The sequence below is a fragment of the Culex pipiens genome, chromosome 2 (genome assembly GCF_016801865.2).
Source record: "Culex pipiens pallens isolate TS chromosome 2, TS_CPP_V2, whole genome shotgun sequence".
Taxonomy (NCBI): domain Eukaryota; kingdom Metazoa; phylum Arthropoda; class Insecta; order Diptera; family Culicidae; genus Culex; species Culex pipiens.
In genome coordinates, this window is record NC_068938.1 from 33,760,481 (window position 1) to 33,781,256 (window position 20,776).

Sequence of the window (20,776 nt, forward strand, 5' to 3'; positions counted from 1 at the left end):
AGCAGCATAAAAGGTGGTCAAGACCCTCCAAAAAAAATCTGGAATTTAACCCCCAAAAAATCCCCCTTTACAGTGCCAAATGTTCTACCTGTTGTCTTAAAAAATATATATATATATATACTCCCTATGGAATTACTCAGAAACATTGAAAATTTTGGAAAATCTCAAGAGATACCTCTTGGTTCGATTCTTTAGGTAAAATACACTTTTTGAAAAAAAGTACACACAAATTTGTTTAAGCTTTTTATTACTAAAAGAATTAAAAAAAACATGTATTTTCGAGATATGAATTTTAAGAAAAAATAATGTTTTTTGGAAAATATCGATAATGTGGACAAAACATTACAAAAATATTTTTAAAGGCAAAATCGAACTAGCAAACAAAAAGTTCCTTTTTTTTGTAAAATGTACCGTTTTCATGCTATAGCTTCTTTTAGGTATAAATTTTTAATCGCTTTCCTTTCTTTTTCATTTAAAAAATACTTATTGATAAAAACGCACCCCTGAATCATTTTTTTGATAATCTAAAAAAATTACTTTTGTTTTGTCTCTGGAACATAGAAAATCGGGCAATAAGTTTCTGCCTGTTATTTACAACTCGGAAGTCTTGGAAACTATTGGTTCGATTTTCAATGATTAAAAAATTAAATCTTTGTGAAATATTTGAAAAAATATTCTAAGATATGAAACAAAGAAAACAAACTATACATTTTCAAAAGTTAAGCTCGATTTTATATTTTTCAAAAAAAATCAGAATATTTCTTAAATGTTTCAATATATTTTTCGAGATATCAGTAGATAATAACTGACTGATTATAATTATTGGTATCAAAAACGAGGAGGCTTTCTGAAATCAATTTCTAATGCATTCCTCTACGATTAGAATCATTTTTAGCATGTTTAGATTTACTTAAAAAATCATTGATTTTTTGGTAATTTTCGATGTAATATTTTTTTTAAAATAATTTATGTGTTGTTTTTCCAAATAATATTTTTTTTAAACTAATGTTTGCAAAACAGTTAAACTGCCCCTGATCGCATAAGTGTCCCATATGCATTTTAATCGCTTTAGAGTTAATTATGCAGTTTGGTTCAAAATCGTGTGCCCTTTCAAAAAAGCCTGCAACATCCAGAACATTGTTCTAGAAACTAGGAGGAAATCTAGTTTTTTTTTTTCGCATAGCCTTATGTGTGGGACAATCTTCAAATGCGTTTTTCTCAACTTGTTGTTTTTGCATATGGGACATTTATGCCAAAATGGGTAGTAAACAAGTGTTAAATGCATTTTTAAACACTTTTTTCATTCAAATGTTTAAAGTATGGCTTGTTATTTCATTTCTTATATATTTTTATTTTATTGCCCCACCCGGGGGTTGGCAATCCCCCGACCAAAGTAAGACCCGAGGGACAAAAACTTTGAAAAAAAAAAATTGCATCGGCTTTATCGAAAATAATGTTAAATGCTTATCGATTGCATTTTTAGTAAGTTTTGTAAAGGTTTTTGATATTTAACAAAAATCAAAAATTCATATTTTCTAAAACAGTTTTTGCACCATCACGCACTATGGTTCAAAAATACAAAAATCAAAAATTTGCGAAATTGTTGAGAACTCAATATTGTACCTGTGTCAAAAAATATCATACCAAATGGCTTCAATTTTTTTGTGACATAGGGTAAATTGATAAAAAATTGGGATTGATGAAAGTATTAGAGACAAAAAATATTTAAGATAATATTTGAAGTTTCTTAAATTTTTGTTCAAATTCAAACACATTTTCAAAATAAAAGTTTCAGATCTGTTTGTTGATCAGCTCATCGCAATGTAGCTTATATACACCTAATGTTACGCCCTTTTAAATAGTTATGGATTTTGCAACCGGAAACTAGTGATCCAACTATGGCTAACATACCCTCAAATCTCTTCAAGATGGTGACGACGACTCAGATAAGAGTCGGACATCTCACAACTTCCCCTCACCCCTCAAACCATTGACCAGGCCCTCATCAAACTCACCTCAGAAAGCCATCGAAGCTGAGCTGTCCCTTCTGGGCGTTGAACTTGTTCGGCTCGTACTCCTGGATTAGATCCCGGGCCCGGGCCGTGTTTGCGTACGGATGCAGGATCTCGTTCAGCCGGGGGTCACGCTGGGTTTTGTTTAAAAAGTCCACCAGTTGTGACGTCGACATCAGCCTCCGCTTGGACGTTCCGACGCTGGGTTAAAAAAGTCAAGAGAAAAGGTAAAGAATTGATTAATATCAGAGCAAGCAAGCAAACAGTAGTCAGTCAGTCAGTCAAATAACGCCCCGGAATCAATCATTTCTCAAGCAGGTTCCTCCGTCCCGTGTTGGACAACCACCCCCGAGCGACAACGAAAGTTTAAATTACAGTTATCTCCCAATGGGTTTCTCCGGTGGTCGTTCCCCGGTGTGGTGGCCAGACCAGACGGAGGTAAGGATAAAGGATTTGAAATGGAATATCTACCTCTCGTCTCGTCATTACTTCACACACCCTCTGGGGTGATAAACTGGGAGGAAAATAGAAGGCGAATCAATCACTGTCAAGATATGGGACTCACGTCGACATAATCTATATCTGTGTGCCTTACGATCTCGCTTCGTGCTCGAAGGCATTTGACCTCTCCAGGGGCAACGAGTTTTGTGGGGTCGGATTGGATGGGATTGCAGGGATGCAGCGAAATAACGAGTGGTGTTCTTAGGACAAAATGGTACATATTGTAATTTAAAAGAGAAATAAAAAATAATTCAAATTATTTGTTCCGCTGTATTATTTTTTTAAAGAAAATTTAAGAAATTACAGAACAAGAGAGCACAGGGGCATCGATTTATTGATAACGTGTACCAGTTACATGCATTTTAATGTAATCATCAATTCTCTACGAAACCGTGTTTTTATTTTAATTTTTGTATTTTTTAAATCCGGCTGAAACTTTTATGGTGCTTTCGTTATGCCCAAAGAAGCCATTTTGCATCATTAGTTTGTCCATATAATTTTCCTTAAAAATTTGGCAGCTGTCCATACATAAATAATATATGAAAATTCAATAATCTGTATCTTTTGAAGGATTTTTTTTATCGCTTTGGTGTCTTCGGCAAAGTTGCAGGTATGGAAAACGACTACACTGAATAAAAATGATAAACGGTGGTGATTATTAATTTAACTTTTTGTCACTAAAACTTGATTTGCAAAAAAAAAACACTATTTTTTATTTTTTATTTGTTTTAGGGGACATCAAATGCCAAATGGAAATTTCCAGAATGGGCAAAAAATCTTTGACCGAGTTATGATTTTTTGATTCAATACAATTATTTTTTTAAATCAGAATATTGGTAAAACAATTTCAACTTAATTTTTCGATGTAAAATCGAATTTGCAATCAAAAAGTACTTTAATGAAATTTTGATAAATTGCAATGTTCTCAAGTAAAAGCCATTTTTAGGTAACTTTTTTTGAAAATAGTCGCAGTTTTTTCATTTTTTTTAAATTAGTGCACATGTTGACTCACTTTGAAAAAAATATTTTTGAAAAGCTGAGAAAATTTTCTATATTTTGCTTTTTTGAACTGTGTTGATGCAACCCACCGTTTTCTAACGTCGATATCTCAGCAACTTTTGAGTTGTGAGAAAAGAGCAGAAAATTTCACAATAGTTTCACTTTTTAACAGTGAAAATTCGATCAAAAATTTCCATCAAACATTAGATGACACTGCGAAAAACTCTAAACTTTAATAGGCAGTATCTCAACAATTATTAATCTGATTAGCAAAATTAAAAAAAAAAAATGGAAATTTTCTCAGCTTTTTGCATTTTTTGCAATGTTTGTTTTTCCTTCATTTGAAATTTTTAACAACTGAACATGTTTTTAAAAAAAAATTCTTATTAAACCTTTACAATAATTTTGGAATTCGTGTCATTGAAAATATATAACCATAAATTTTTTTTAAATTTAAACCGTGTTTTTTTTATAAAAAATGTGCAAAAAGAAGATTTTGTCAAAACATTATCGAAATATGACCAGAGTGCTGAAAAAAGCAAGTTCAAACAACATTTTTTGTATAGTGGATTCTCTCTGTGTCGATATTGAAGGGACCGTCGAGAGCGGGAGGTATCGAATTATAGAGCGCAAAATCGAAGCATGCTCTTGAAGGGGCTGAAAAAATAATTGACAGATGGAGCAACATTGATATCGGGAAGAAAGGCAGTCAGAGAGTCGTTTGTAATTCCGATGTAATGTAGAACTTTTTGGTCCTTGTGTTGTTGTTTTTGGTGAAGAAGAATAGGCCGTTTTGTCTTCAAAAAAAAAAAAAAAAAAAAAAACACAAAAACACAAAAAGTAATTTTTGCATTTATTTTTCGAGATCATATCTCCGGCACCAGATTTACAAGTTTTAAGTCCCCTAAAACACGTAAAACTTTGTAGTCGATCAGAAGATACAGATTTTCGAAAAGTAACAAGTCTCTTTTAATGTGCCTGTAAATCATTTGATGAAAGAACAAATGATGTTTCATCCAACTAAATAAACAGCAAAAAATGCAAAATTGCAAAATTCTAACGAATTGGAAACACATAATCATAATGAATTGCTCTAATACTTTGATTTGTCTAGTTTCCATCAGACAGATAAAAAAAAATCAAGATTTCAATTAAAAATAAACATTTATTAGTTACAAAGAAATGCTGCTCTATAACAAAATTTTAGAAACCACCTTTCAACCCTGTGCGACAGTCCCAACACTGGTGTTTGATATTTGTTTGCGATTTGCATGGAAATCGTTCAAGTTTTTCATCCCCATCCGCCGCCCTTCAATCTCCAGACTTAATCGCCCTCAAAAAGCTTGCATACAAGAGAAGGAGAGCGAACCGAACAAAAAAAAATCTCCTCCTGCAAACAAACACAGATCGAGTGAAGAAGATATCCAAACACCAACCGGAAAACAAAAAAAGGACGTTTGAAAAAAAGCTCTCGAGATCTCCAGCAGAGATGAGTTCGGTTTGAAAAAGTTCCTTCAGATTTGTAGGAATACGATAAAGAGAAGGGGTAATACAAATCATCTCTTTTCCATTTTTTTCGTGTTGCAAGTGTTTGCAAGTGTTCTTCCGCTCGCATCCGGTGTGCAAATAAAAAAAACCGGAATTTCACTGAACAAAAAGTGTAAAAAAGGGCACCCAAGAATGAAGCGCTAGACGCACAGTCGGAGACAGTTACTTACAGCTCGTCGTAGACCTTCTCCACCTCGGATCTTTGGGTGAGATTTTTGTACAGATTGAAAAAGTCCTCGAACTGAAACTTGGACAGCGCCAGCGTGTCGGCTTTCCCCGAGGCCAGCCCGGAAACGTCCAGCGCTTTCTCGACGCGCCGCCGGTCCTCCTTGCTGTTGGCGAACAGTTTGATGATGCTGAAATATAGCAAAAAAAAAAAGTTCGGTTCGAATAAATTAGTTACGTGTAATTGATTTAAACGGTTGCAGCGCCGCGGATTTCGAGAGAGAGAGAGTGAGCGAATGAGCAAAGAGGGCACTTTACGACGTAATTTGGGAGGTAATTTTCACTGAATTTGATTTTCAGTGATGGTAGCGAGAGCTTTTGCTTGGTTGTTTTTACTGTTGGCCTGATGATGTTGAGCTTTTGCTTGGCTGATTGATTGAATTTTATGGAAATTTATTCTGAATTGATTTTTGGATTAAGTGAGGCCATGGCATGTAGTGATCTGAATGCAAATATAACAATTTAAATTTCCTGATTGAAAAATCATTGAGCAATTTACTTGCAGTTTACACTCCTGGTGAGAATTAATCCGTATCCGTATAGTGATTTATTAATGCCACAATGTTATATCTAATATAAAATACGAATACGAAGCATTTGGTATGGTATGTCTACGTCTTTTCTTCTTCCCCTGATGGTTCCATCAAAAGGGGGTTCAGTTCACAGAATCTGTTTCAAGCGGATAATGCAACGCAGTAATCTTTATCAAAAGTACTTTTCAATTTAGAATTCAAGTTTACATCTTAAAATGTTTTTTTTAGTGCATTTTTGATAGTTCCTACCAGGGCTGTGAAGTCGGAGTCGGAGTCGGTGGAGCCGGGCCTTTTTGGGAAGCCTGGAGTCGGAGTCGTAAAAACTCGAACAGCTGGAGTCGGAGTCGGAGCCGGAGTCGGCTATTTTTTATTAGCTGGAGTCGGAGTCGGAGTCAGAGCCGAAAATTTCTGATTACCCGGAGTTGGAGTCGGAGTCGGAGTTATCTTAAATTCAACAAAAATTACGTTATTTTTTTATTTTTTAGTATCTGCTATAAAACAGATTAATTTACAAAACTTCTTATATTTTTAATTCTTCTTTTAAGTTGCATGCGCTGCGTTGCCATTTTTATTTTTTCAGAGATCACTAAATGATAACCTGTTAAACAACTCTTACCCAAGTATGTAGTATCATCATAACTAAAAAACAATAAAAACAATATTGGTTTTGTAGTCAGAAATATTTAATTGATTTTTGACTGCATCCTTTTGCCAATATTTATGTACCCTTTAAACTCAAATTTGACCAAATTTAATCTATAGTTCTTTCTGATAAAAGTACACACACAGTCATCTTATACCCCGATAGTGAATGTCTTGATGGTTTTAAGCAAATCAATGTTCAGGAAAAAAGTCACGAGGTACACAAAAAATATAAATAATAATCACTATTTATGGAAATCGAAACAAAAAAAGTCACTGACAGGATAACTCTTCCAACAAATATTCAACGATTAGAACAATCTATTACTTGGAACTCAACATGCGCATTTTGTTTATAACTGTGTACAAAAAATTAAAAGTGTCTGAGAATGTTGATCCTTAGGAAAACTATTTTGATAATGTTGCAAATTATCGTTGAACAAATCTCAAGATTTCAGGATAGGACAGAATTTCAAGATAAAAAATATCCGTGACCTAGAAAATATTTATCCTGTGGATTTTTGTTTTTTATCCAATTCTAAGTTTTTTCATATATTTTCATGGAGAAGCACGACCATTCATAAATCTTCGTTTTAGCAAGAAGTATCGCACGCCTTCTTTTAAATATATATATAAAAAAATTAAATTCAAATAAAAAATAAATATTAAAATATTTTCTAGGTCACGGATATTTGAAAAGGACCCCTTAAGCGCTCTTACCACGAAGATTTTTAAAGATACATTGATTTGTGATAATAAACTTCTTCAGCCTTGACGTACATACGTTTTAAAAATGTCAAAAATCAAATAAATCAAACCATCCACAATAACGACCCCCGGGTCTTTTGTGGTCTCTATTGCAAGTTTCTGCTCGAACCTAGGAGTCCGAAGGCTTGAATGGGGAGAGCACCCAAACCTCTTTTTACTCCAAGGAACCTTCCACCCCAGTGTTTGAACTGACGACCTTTGGATTGCGAGTCCAACCGCCGCCAGCGATTCCACCGGAGTAGGCTTGGTTTGGTGTGTTGTTTGTACTTATGGCATGGAGACGACTCCTACACCTGGAATGACTTAACGGCCTAACAATCAAGGCCGGGACCGACATTTTACTTCCTCATCCGATGGAAGGTAAAATGTCAATGAAGCTTTAAAAAATAGTTTCGTTTAAAATTGTTATTTAAAAATACAAGGTGACTATGATAGTCACTGTGCTTCTTATAAATGTCAACTTAAAAGTGAGCAAATTGAATTTATAGGGGAGAGTGGGGAGACTTGACCCCCGGGGACACTTGATCCCAAGCCTGTATCTCGCCAGCATGTGGGTAAAACAATTAGCTTTGTTCTAGAAAGTTGGGCGAAATTGACTAAAACTCATTGTAGAAAACAAAGAAAAAAAAAATAAAAAATGTTTAGATTGGGTTACACACATTTTTCTAAAATGTGCTGCAAAAAAACTTCCAAGAAATCTTTTTTCTTTGTATAGTATAGAAGTATATAGTATAGAATAGAAGTATAGAAAGCACTCAAAAATTGTTCAAAAAAATATTTTTATACATGAATTATTTGATAAACATATCAACTCCAAAACCCTTAAGCATTTGACGTTAAATTTATCTTCATACTATTTTTACAATCAATTGTTTTACAAAGTGCGTTTAGGAAGACTTGATCCCTGCATTTTTACATTCACTGGAATGAGCCTCAAGATTAAATAATTGGACTGGGTTTTCGTACATAGTTTCCTTTAGTATAGTTGTACATAAATTACTGCAGTTTGAACCATTTTTCAAAAGTTTTGTAAACAAAAATTACCAGCTTTTATAAACATGGTCAATTTTGGTCTAAAAAAGAAAATTTTAAGTTTTATTTTGCATGCTAAACTTGTTTTATTTTGAACACAAACGTACAGGTTTAATGTTAAATTGCTGTAACTTATAGAAAATTAAAAGTTGGGATGAATAAAAAAACATTTTGCTTAAGATTTCTTCAAAATGTTGAAAGGGGGCTCAAATTACGCCCGCTTCAAAATGCCGGTTTAAAATATTTGTTTAAAACGCTTGGCATGATTTGAAGAGTTTATTTTATGAAATACCCTTATCAGCCAAACATAGTTGAATGTTTATGCTTTCAATTCACGCAAAAAGATCATAGTTTTGTGAGAAATTGACAGAGTTATGTGCGATACAAAAAAAGGGATCAAGTCTCCCCACTCTCCCCTATGTTAAATCAATCATTAAGTTCAGCTTTCTTTTAATGATCATTAAGAAAATAACAATAATAATATTTTAGCTTTTAATCAATTTAATGAAAATTTGTGGTTAAGTAAATAAATCCAAATTTACTTATCAAACTGTTCTTCTGAAAATGCCTTCAAAACTGGCGTTTTTTATTTCTATTTCAATGACGTCTAAAACTTGTAAAACTAGAAACTTTTTTACGGGTTTTTTCCACTTAAAGATTTTTTAAATAATCCTATTTATCAATGTTTTCGAAATAATAGTAAACTAACTTTTGAAATATTTAAAAATATGTAGAGTCGGAGCCAAACATTTTTTGAAAGCTGGAGTCGGAGTCAGAGTCGGCTAGAGTTGGTGGGCCGGAGTTGGAGTCAGAGTCGGAGTCGGTTGGATCTGAAAGCCGGAGCCGGAGTCGGAGTCGGAGTCGGCTAATCCCAGAAAGCCGGAGTCGGAGTCGGAGTCGCTTGAAATATGACCCGACTCCGAATCCCTGGTTCCTACTAAGACAGATTTTCCGCATGAATTTGAAATGAAGATAAGAAAAAACACTTTATTAATTATTTTTGTCAAACCCTCCAAATTCTGAAGCGACACATATCTTCTACTACATACATACATACAGATGTTCTACTCTGTCAATAATGTCGGCCACAAATTTTGAAACCATCTGTTCTTAACATTTATTAATCGCACACACACCCACATTACTTAACACACCAGTAATCAAAGTCATAAAGAAAATCGCTCGATTGTGTAGCAGCTCGAGAGGTTACAAAACACCACCCATTAAAAGCGTTTTCCCCCGCCAGGATTTATTCGAAGCACATGCTGTGTTGTGTTGACCAGCAGCAGTGTAGTTACACCAAATTTCAACACAACCATTTATATCGACCAAATTTCTCGTTCGTGACCGCGTAAGTATGTGAGTCTAATGTTGTCCAATTTTGTGCTTCCAGCTGCCGTCGCCGCCGCCGTCTGGAGGAAAATTGTGAAATATCATCCGACTCCCAAAATAAAACAACACAAAAAAGAAAAAAAAGAAGCAGCAAGGACACCGCCGACGAAAGGATTCCAAGTGAAGTGTAGCGAAAGCACGAATGAAAACCTAATCGTCAGCTTGTTATCAATCCCTGAAGCCGAGAGCCTTCCCCTACCCAGTCCCAAAAAAGGACGATTAACTCGTAACTGTTGTAGAGAGTGTGAGCGTTGGCACACAATTAAAGCTGAAATTTTGTTCAGGGACACCATCGTCATTAAGGGAGTGAAAGGGGTGTGGGGGAAACAAGCAACGTATTGTTTTTGGCAAAAGAATGAATAGAAGCGTGACGGGACAATTTCATTGTTTTTTTCGTTTTTTTTTCTCTTTTTTTGGATTTTATGTTTTCAGTACGAAGAGTACCTGATATTTTTTATTCCTCTAACGGCCAATCTATTAGCTATTTTGAAACTTGTTTCCTTATTTTTTTTAATTTGAACTGTTAAGTACCAGTATCCAGATTTTTAAGCAAATATGGCGTTACGAATGGTGCACGCCCGAAATGTCAACATAGCGCATTGGTACCAACATTATAATAAAAGAGATGCTGTCATGCCATAGCACACTTTTTTTTGTAATGTGCGTGATTTTGACATTTTGGAAGTACACCACACAGCAAATAATCCGATGGTAAAATCGCATGCAAAAGCATGCACATCACCTTCGTCAAAATAAACACTTAATATTACACGCTGCATGTACAATTTTTGCAAACACAAAAAAAAAGTTGCAACCGACGGGATTCAAACCCAGCACCATCAGTGAGGACTGGCGCCTTAGCCCGCTCGGCCATCAGACCGATGTATAATGGAGAGGATAAACGTATATATGAGCTTGACATTTCGGTCAAGTAGGTTTCCCATACTGATGGGCTACATATTTCAGGGTGTAATATTACACAGAATTTCATAAAATAATGCAAAAAATATTTTACACCCAGGCATTTTACACGCAACTGGATTACTACTTTTTTAGCTGTGCAGTTGTAACGCCATATTTGCTTAAAAAACTGGATACCAATTACAACAATTCTGGTAACAATATGAATGTAAGTTCAACAAATCAGCTATCGCAGAGTCAGTTTTTTTAAATGTTGGTTTTGTTAAAATTGTCAAAAATGCAAGTTTTCGGACCACTCCAAGTAGGCGTAGCTTACCTAATGGCACAAATGGCCAAATATTCTGTGTCTGTTCTATCTGAAACAAGCAAAAAAATCCAAATATTGTGCAGTAACAAGTTTGAAACAGCTGTCCCAATTTGCTTCACACGTCACGATTCAACTCAGATGACGGTAATACAGACAAGAAGGCCTAATGATTTTCACGCTAAAAATCTGTTATTTTCACGGAAATTTGAATAATGTCAATTCACATTAAAAAAAGTTTAATAATACATCAAGTCCTACACAGAAAAAAAAATCATGGTAATATTACATCTGGGAAGGAGTACATCTTTTATGTCAGAAAAAAAGGTGTAATTTTACCTCTAGAAATGTGTAATTTTACCACTTTTCTGGTGTAATGCCACTTTTTCAGTCTAAATTGTGGTAAAATTACATCATAAAAGAGGTAATTTTCAACCTTCCAAAATTAAAGCTTCCAAATTTACATTATGTTTTACTGTGTATTTACATTCAATTGTTTTTTAACCAATCTTCGTGGCGGGGTTCGATCTCCCGTCCTTTGGGTAAGCAGACAAAAATACTAACCACCAGAGCTTCCAAATTTACATTATTTTTTACTGTGTATTTACATTTAATTGTTTTTTAATCAATCTTCGTGGCGGGGTTCGATCTCCCGTCCTTTGGGTCGAGACTTAGTTGACTAGAAGGATTAAGAATGCTATAATAATCCAAGAAACTTGATTGGAATATGTGAACCTACGAACAGGACAACGCAATGTTGAATGGAAAGTTGAAATCAAGAACTTGCTGGTTGCATACTCGGTAAAAATTTGAAAACTTTATTTGGCAGACATCAACTGAACAGTTTTAGTTCATTAAATGGAAACGCTTTTAATATTCAGGACCCGGTGCTTGCGATTCCCGCTACAGTTCATATGGAATTCCAACAAGAATGTAACAGAAAAATCAGGCATAATTTCCAGACTGTTTGCTAGTAGCTGTCGAATTTTTAATACTGAATTTTGGTATTTTTGTGGTATTCCAGTGTGTTACCAGATTCTTCTGAAACTTTGGAAAACGATGAAAAATTTTGACAAAATAATTTATATTGCATCAAATTTACATTTTTCAAAGTTGATTTTTTTGGATAATTTTACGCCAACTCACACAGCAGTTGCCCGACCCCTCTTCGATTTGCGTGAAACATTGTCCTAAGGGGTAACTTTTGTCCCTGATCACGAATTCAAGGTCCGTTTTTTGATATCTCGTGATGGAGGGGCGGTACGGCAGGGTTGCCACATTTGATTCTGTATTTTTGAGGGTCAAAAATCTGTATATCTGTATCAGGGGGACGAAAATCTGTATTTGGAATCTGTATTGACATTTTTAAACAATTTTTCAAAAAACAAAATATTCTTAATTGTTTTTTAATGCATAAAAATGCTATACAATCTAAAAATTTATGTTTAGGCTCATCCAGCAATTGAAAAAAAAAACTATATTTAAAAAATTAAAATTATTTAATTTTAATAAAAAAAACCGGGAAAATCTGTATATCTGTATGTTTTTCTTAAAATCTGTATTTTTTTATATACAGATTCTGTATGACCTCATCACCTCAAAAATCTGTAAAATACAGATAAATCTGTAGTTGTGGCAACCCTGCGGTACGGCCCCTTTCATTTTTGAGCATGCGAAAAAAGAGGTGTTTTTCAATAATTTGCAGCCTGAAACGGTGATGAGATAGGAATTTGGTGTCAAAGAAACTTTTATGAAAAATTAGTCGCCCGATTTGATGGTGTCCTCAGAATTCCGAAAAAACGTATTTTTCATCGAAAAAACGCTAAAAAAGTTTTAAAATCCCTCCCTTTTTCCGTTACTTGACTGTTAAAAATTTTGGAACATGTCATTTTATGAAAAATTTAATGTTCTTTTCGAATCAACATTGACCCAGAAGGATCATTTTTCGTTTAGAACAAAAATTTTCATTTTAATGTTTCGTGTTTTTTTCTAACTATGCAGGGTTATTTTTTAGAATGTAATAATGTTCTACAAATTTGTAGATCAGACAATTACAAAAATTTTGATAAGCATACATAAGGGGTTTGCTTCTAAACACCACAAGTTATCGCGATTTAAAAAAAAAAGTTAGAAAAAGTTGGTCGTCGTCGATCATGCAAAGTTAGAAAACACACGAAATTTTAAAATGGAAAATTTTGTTCTAAATAAAAAATGGCCCTTCTGGGTTCCCTTAAAATGACATGTTCCGAATTTTTTTACAGTCGAGTAACGGAAAATGGAAGAATTTTTAAAACTTTTTTAGTGTTTTTTTCGATGAAAAATACGTTTTTTTTAATTCTGAGTACTCCATCAAATCGGGTGTCTAATATTACATAAAAAGTCCCTTTGACACCAAATTTCTATCTCATCACTGTTTCAGGCTACAAATTATTGAAAAACACCTCTTTTTTGGCATGTTCAAAAATCAAAGGGGTCATATCGCCCCTCCGTCACGAAGTATAAAAAACGGACCTCGGATTCGTGATCAGGGACAAAAGTTACCCCTTAGGACAAAGTTTCACGCAAATCGAAGAGGGGTCGGGGCAACTATTCCCGATTTCGTGTGAGTTGGTAGAGAATTACCCTTGTATATAACCAGTGAGAACCACTAAACTGCCCCTGATCGCATAAATGTCCCATATGCATTTTTATCGATTTCGAGTTATTGATGCAGTTTGATTCAAAATTGTGTGCTCTTTCAAAAGAGCCTATAACATCCAGCACTTTGTTCTAGAAATCAGGAGGAAATCCAGTTTTTTCGCGAAAACTTAACACGTAGCCTTATGTATGGGACAAACTTCAAATGCGTTTTTCTCAGCTTGCTGTTTTTGCATATGGGACATTTATGCGAACATGGGCAGTAAAGAAATTTATGAAAACGTTGATTTTTTTCATTTATTTGGATTACCAAGGTTTGGTATTTTTATGTTATTGCAATTTTTACAACTTTTACAATATATTTAATTTTGTATCAAAATGAAATTTCAAAAATAATTTTTAATTTATTGATGTACCCCTTAGTAAATTTTATAACCGTTAAAAGTTTTCTGAATCGATTTTGGTATTTTTTGACTGTGTATTTCAACGACTACTAACAACAAGTTCTCGTCTCGAAAAATTCCATTGGGCCCGACTGGGATTAAACCCAGGACAACAGTAGTGAGAGGCAATCACGTAGCCCAATGGTAACGCTTCCGCCTCAAAGCGGTAGATCGGGGTTCAAATCCCGGCTCGGACCAACACAACTGGTGATCTTTTCCCTTCTGGAATCGATTGCTTAGTAAAGGGAAGGTAGTGTATCGTCACAAACTGGACCTTATCACGACACCTTAGGGAGGCGACCTATGGAATGTTAACATTAACCTTAACATGTTAACATTAAGTTGAGAATGAAATCGCCACTGAATCCGCTTTGTAAATGCCGGCCCCGATACTCTTCAAGGGTGTTTCCCCTCAGGAACTGGGAAAGATTTTCTTTTAACGAACCAAAAAAAGAGAAACTCAAATAGAAAATTCATTACTTTGAGGGGCGCCTTGGGAATTCTGTCAATTTTGTGGCATTTTTTTGATAGTTTTCTGAGACTATTGTTGTTTCTTTCTGCGAGAGATATTCATTACTCGTTCAAGTGGAGGAGAAACTAAAAATAGTACCATTCAAACCTGTTCTCCAAAGACACTGTTTCCCCCCCTTTCCAATACCCAAAGCTCCACTGCGGCATAATTCCCGATAACTGTATTATGCACGCAAATGGTGGCTGGGAACTCGATGAATAATGCAAATATTGGAAAAGTTACTACCATCAAAGGAAATCAGCTGCTGCCACCTTTCGGACTAATAATAGCATGTGCTCTCTTTGCAGCAGCATGGGCCAAAGTTCCACACACACACACACACACACACACACACACACACACACAGAAGATATGTAGCACAGTAATATGGTCCTTCTTGTCTGGAAAATTCCAGCAACGAGAAGCAGAACCCACATCCTGAGCGAGCAAAGTCAGAAGCAGGCAGCAGCAGCATCAGTTGTGGGAACGTTGGTTGCGGTGGCTGTGGCCGTACCCTTTGAGCTTTCTTTGGCCTTACCGACGACGACGACGACGACGAAGAGAGGAGTTTACGTGGTGGTTCACAGCTGATTGAAAATGTGTCCCGAAAGGATTGAAAATGGTGGTGTTTTGAGCAGGAAAGCAGAGGCTTGCTATAAAGGTTGAGCCATTATGGGCCTTTCACCGCTGTGGAATAATTAATTAATTAATTATTATCGCAGCTTTCAGCACCTGTTTGGACTGGGCTTGCAAGGCAATCATCGTGTTTTTTTTGCAGCTGTGATCAGCATGACTTGAAACTTTAGTTATAAATTTTGATTGGATTCTATCTTTTTTTCAACAAATAGTTAGAATTAGCCTATTTCTCTATATTTGTGAAAAAGTTGCGATGTTTGTTTCACCCCCGACCTGATTCCAGAAATCTTCAGCCTCTGATCACTTATGTATTCGATGGACGTTACAAATCCTTTGGCTTTTCCTGCTCCCCGCGGTGAGGCACCACGTTATCCGTTATTTATGTTGATCCCCCTCACCGCAAGTCTCATTGTCCTTTTCATGGTTGTGGGAACTCCATCCGTCAGGGCAAGTATTCCTGTTTTCCACCCCAACATGGCGATTGGCCATTGTTGCCGAGGCTCTGTTGACATCGCGCACCAAAACGGCAATGAGCACATAATGACAGTATCGTGATCTGATATATTATCGGTCCTCGCACTTTACAAATGGGGTCACTATACCGTCTCAAGGAGTTTTCGCCACACTATAGGAGAGGGTCGCTTTCACAACGAAATGAGATTTAGCTGAGGCAATGACCGATTGGCCAATAACACTCAAGCGTTCTGATTCAGTTGGTTTTCGTTTTCTATGGAATTAGAAAAAAACAACAGCCTTAAAAAATATAGAGATTCCTTTTGTCAGTGTTACCAAATAACCGGAATGTCTTTCAAATTTCCATCTTATAATCTTTTGAAAGATTTTTTTTTATCATCTAAACAAAGAAAGATATTTTTAATGGAAATTAATTACAATCGAAGGCCTTGCATAGGATGCCAGATCTTTTATGTATTATTTAGTTAAGTTGCACCCCAATGCCTCAAATATATTATTAAATTTAAATTACATTTAAATTTTCCTATTTGTTTCTAATTTATCAGCTGCAACAATCAGAGGTCCAACCTTAAATGTTTAAAATGAAGAAAATTTTAGAATCAGGACATCATTGCTATGGGACAATATTGAAAAAAAAGTTACTTAATCCACCTTAAAGTGGTTGCTGCCTTCCTAACAACTAACATTCATGTTGTATTTTAGATTGCATTTTCAAATTAATTTTAGAGCTTTATATTTTTTATTATTTTTATAATTAATTTTTTTTATAATTATTACCAGAACAGCAATTTTCAATTCTTTTTTAACCAAGTTCCAAAATAAAGGAGAAAGGGGGCTGAAATTGAATTTAAAAGTGCTGATATGCCAATTTGGTGCACGATGGAATTGCATGCTGTCCCCCTAGTCTTAGTAAACAATGTCTTATGAGTTGTATATTTCAGTAAAAAGTTCGTGTAAACCTTTGTCGAGACAAAATGATGTATTCAGCAACATAATTAATACAGACTTTTTCCAGAAGAGACGCAGACACTGCTTAAGCAATGTGGCCTTTGAGGTTATGCAAAAATCACCCTTTTTTGTAGCTACAAAAAAACTTTCTCATGGCATAACTTTAAAAGTACTTCACTAAACAGAATAAAATTTAATAGGGTCTTAGGGGACTCCAAAAGGAACAGAATAAGGTGAATCCGGCCAAAATCGGTTCAACCAGTTCTGAGATAATCGTGTGGAAAAAAATCATGTCTACACACATCCTCACAGACACTTGTTCAGAATTTTATTTTGAGTCGATAGGTATACGTAAAGGTATATTTGAGAGGTGTATTTAAGAAGTTCATTTTTCGAGTGATTTTATAGAGAAGGCAAAAATGGGTGAAATTTCTATAATTTTGAAATTGACAACATAACTATTGCTCGTTTTTCTCAAACACAAAAGTATTTTTTTTAAATTTTCTTAACTTGTCGAACAAAATATTTTCGAGGTATTCTCTTTTTAAAAAAAATGAAAAACTGCAATTTTTTGAATAAATTCAATCATAAGAGTCCATATCTCGGAAACGGTGCACTTGATAACAATTTCTGTAAAGAATTTTTCGTTTGAAAATTCGATTTTACGTTCGAAAGTGCACTCAAAAAAGTGTTGGGTAAGATTAAATAAAAAAAAAATATTTTTTTTCAAAACTCTCTATGACTGAAAAGTTGTGACTTTTGGTCAACTATAACTTATTTAAAAAGAAATCCAAAAATTAAAAAAATATGGATTTTGAGAAGTTGATTTTTTTTAATAAAACTAAGTTTATCATAGTGGCAGCGGAATCTCGTTTCAACCTTGTATTTCAAGTCGTGTTAATCTTTCAATTGTTTAAAGATAAAATTTGATCATGAAGAACTTTTATTAGGCTAATTTTTAATATAATGACATAAATTTAACAAGTCAAATGAAAAGTAAGGCATTCAAGATGTGTGAAATTATTCTTTGAATATGCATTCATTTTAGTAAAACGAATGGCAGCACTTCTTCGAACGATTTCAATCAAGTAACTGTGGCGGAATATTCGGTTGACTTAATTCTCAAAACTTGTTATGCAGTGGATGCGAATAAATTTGGAGCAGTTAAATCGGTACAAAGAGAAAAACATTTCAACGAACGGTACTTTATCGTGCGGTATCTCTCATGAGGTTTTTCCTCGACAAAGCTTTTCAGTGCTCCTGGAAGAGTTTAATGTGGCATTCAAAATTTAGTACACATTCTGCGCTGATTTTAGGAAATCGGCGTTCGGATATTTCTCTCGAATCATTTAACATCATCTTCTTAGTGTGGGTTCCTCTGTAAACAATTAAACGTAACAAAGGGTTCATCAGCGCTTACACGAAATCCAAAATCAAACCTCAAACCTTATGAGCTTTTCCAGAAGTGTGTCCCAACCTAATGACATAATTTGTCCCCTCTTTGCCCCAACCGCTAATGACCGATAAGTCCCATTGTGTATTGTGTCACACACAGGAACTCAAATCTCCAAGGGGAGGTCTCCCTCCGAAAGTCCATTATTGTCCACGGAAAGTGGCCTCGTGGTGCTAAAGCCCCAAATCAACGCAGAATTCCCACTCTCTCTCTCTCTCGTCCCAATATCCCGTTATGGGACGAAACCATTCGCCGGAGATGTCACGTATCATGTCAACCATTTCCTTCCGTGGTCCTTTCATTTCAGTGCGGCAGGCCACACACAACAACCGTATCGCGAGATCTCCTTCCCATCAGGAGTGACAATGTTACATCCGTTGAATAATATAACGGGAAAGTGTGTTTTATGCCGCATGTGTGTGCGGGCTTGTGAATCTTTTATGGAAAGGGAAATCTGTTGATACGTGCTCATTGAGGGACCTTAAGATCGTTTAGAAGTGGTTTCCCTTGTTGGTGATATGGTTTTGGTTATGTCATTTGCTTATTATCGGGAGTGAAATGGAGCTGACGTGAGGTGGAGAGGCCCACTTTCAGGTTATGATAGATTCGTTAAATTGGAATGCCTTAGGTGAAATGTCAGCCTAAAGGTGTAGTTTGCGTCTTTGGTAGATTTATCAGATAACGGATACTTGTACAATGTGCATTTTACATTCTTATTATAATAACCGGCATATCCAAAGAGACACATCAATTTGTGAAAAATGAAAAAAACGTAGTCTCTTTTAAACGAAAATCAAACTTTTTTAGATGATTTTAAACCAAATTTTCGATGAACATTGATTTTTTCTAGAGATGGGCCATACACAAATTTGTTTTATTTTGGGTAAAATAAAATTTTAAGTTTTTTGTTTTTTGTTATCCGAAGTTTCGATTATCTGAAGTTCGGTTATCCAAAAGTTTGTATGGGACTTCAAATAATCGAATCATGAACAAAAAAAAATTTCGTTTTTATTTTTTTTCTTATTCAAATTCAAGTTCTGCAACCCCATTTAAGTTAAATTTGAATAGTTGATTGCATATTATACCTTTTTTCAATATTTCGTTGCCGCCATATTGGCAGCCATCTTGGATTTTAATTCACGTAGTTTAAGGGTCATACTCAGCAATCAAAAATAAGACAACGAAATTTTTTTTTCGTGGTTCGATTATCCGAAGTGAAATTTTTCCGAGGCCTTCGGACTGTGTCTGTATCTCAGAAACTAATTGCCTGATTTTCAAAGTTAATGAGAGAAAAATTATTGTAAATTTCAGCAGCTATTAAAAATAATTTATTTATTAGTATTTTTAAAATGCTAACAAATAAATGAAATCGGAAATGTATACCTAAAAGATACTATAGATTGAAAAATCTGCATTTTATTAAAAAAAATCGCAAGTTGTCTTTTTTAGTCTCCTAAAACATATCAGAAAATTCCGAAATTTAAAAAAAAAATACGAATTTTAGGAATTTAACATATAACGATAAAAAAATAATAAATGAATCGGATTTTTTTGGTGTTACTATTTTCTATAACCTTGAACATTGCTCAAGACACTGAGTCGATTAGAAAATTTCTTCTCAAGATAATAAATTCATGAACAAAAAAAAAAGATTTTTTTTAATAAAAAAAATACAAAGAAAAGTTGATTAGCGATATCGTAGAGAACCACTCCTTTTTAAATGTAATTTTACCTCAATTTACGTGGAGTATGAAAAAATGCACATAAATAGATACATTTTTTTTCTGACGCAAAATCTGTCAACAATCCCTGTTTGTTTTTTTATTAAAATAATATTTTTAAAAGAAAATCATCTTACATTCTACTAATGCGTCAAATTTATGTTTTAAAAATTGAATGACAAATAAAAAATGTACAGTTATAATTCTTAAATATACACATTCGTCTCACTTTTTTAGTCTGTGGAAGTCATGAACAGCTTGACCATTTGTAAAAAAACATTTGTTTCAAATAGGTAGATCGAAAAATTTCATTTTAATTTGCTCGATTAAGACTGGTACAAATTTTATTTCAAAGTTTTTTCCCCTTGGGACCATCCATAAACCACGTGGACACTTTAGGGAGGGGAGGAGGGGGGGTATGGCAATTATCCCAAATTGATTTCAAACGTATCCCCTACGTTTCAAATCATTTTTAGAGAGTTTGGGGTTGACTTGAAACTGAAAACTGATGATTGTGAAATAACTGAACTAGTGTAAATGGAGCAGGGCCGAGAGACAAAAACTTTGAAAAATATTTGCATTGGCCTAATCAAGGATTAAACTTTTGGATGTACACTGAAATGAGAAAAAAGTACCAAATTCCTAAATTCTAGGAATTTTGGCTCCATTCCTTATTTAGTAATCAATTAAAAAAAAAAAGAATACAAAAAAGTCTTCTTGTGAAAGATGAACTCGATCAACTATACAATCATTGAGCAAATCGAATAAATAACTTCAATTAGAAATATTGAAAAAAAAAATGTGTAAGAAAGGTATGTAATTTAACCTGAAACAATATGTAAATTAAACTCGTTTTTATTAAACTATTTTAAAGCAATTCAATGAAGATCATTTTCCCAATTTTTCCTTATGTAAATTTCCAAAGTAGGGTCACGTAGTTTATGGTTGGCCCCTTAATAAGTGCAACATTTCTACATGGTTTTCAGAGCTAAACCGCATTGCCATAGATTTAGCGCAAAGTCTTGTCATTTAATTACACAATAACTTGGTTTTCTCAAAACTGCAACATTCCCCAG

The 20,776-nt window shown here is 34.5% G+C and overlaps 1 protein-coding gene across 4 annotated transcripts in view; it reads right to left on the minus strand.

The window, feature by feature from the left end:
* LOC120422037 (1-phosphatidylinositol 4,5-bisphosphate phosphodiesterase classes I and II) overlaps positions 1 to 20,776 on the minus strand; it is a 213,518-nt gene that overhangs the window by 38,304 nt on the left and 154,438 nt on the right. For all 4 annotated transcript variants that reach the window (XM_052708639.1, XM_052708638.1, XM_052708637.1 and 1 more), the window contains exons 7-8: positions 5,231 to 5,416; positions 2,016 to 2,213 (exon numbers count right to left, since the gene is read on the minus strand). In XM_052708639.1, coding sequence (XP_052564599.1) covers positions 2,016 to 2,213; positions 5,231 to 5,416 — 384 coding nt within the window. The remainder of the gene's footprint in view (positions 1 to 2,015; positions 2,214 to 5,230; positions 5,417 to 20,776) is intronic.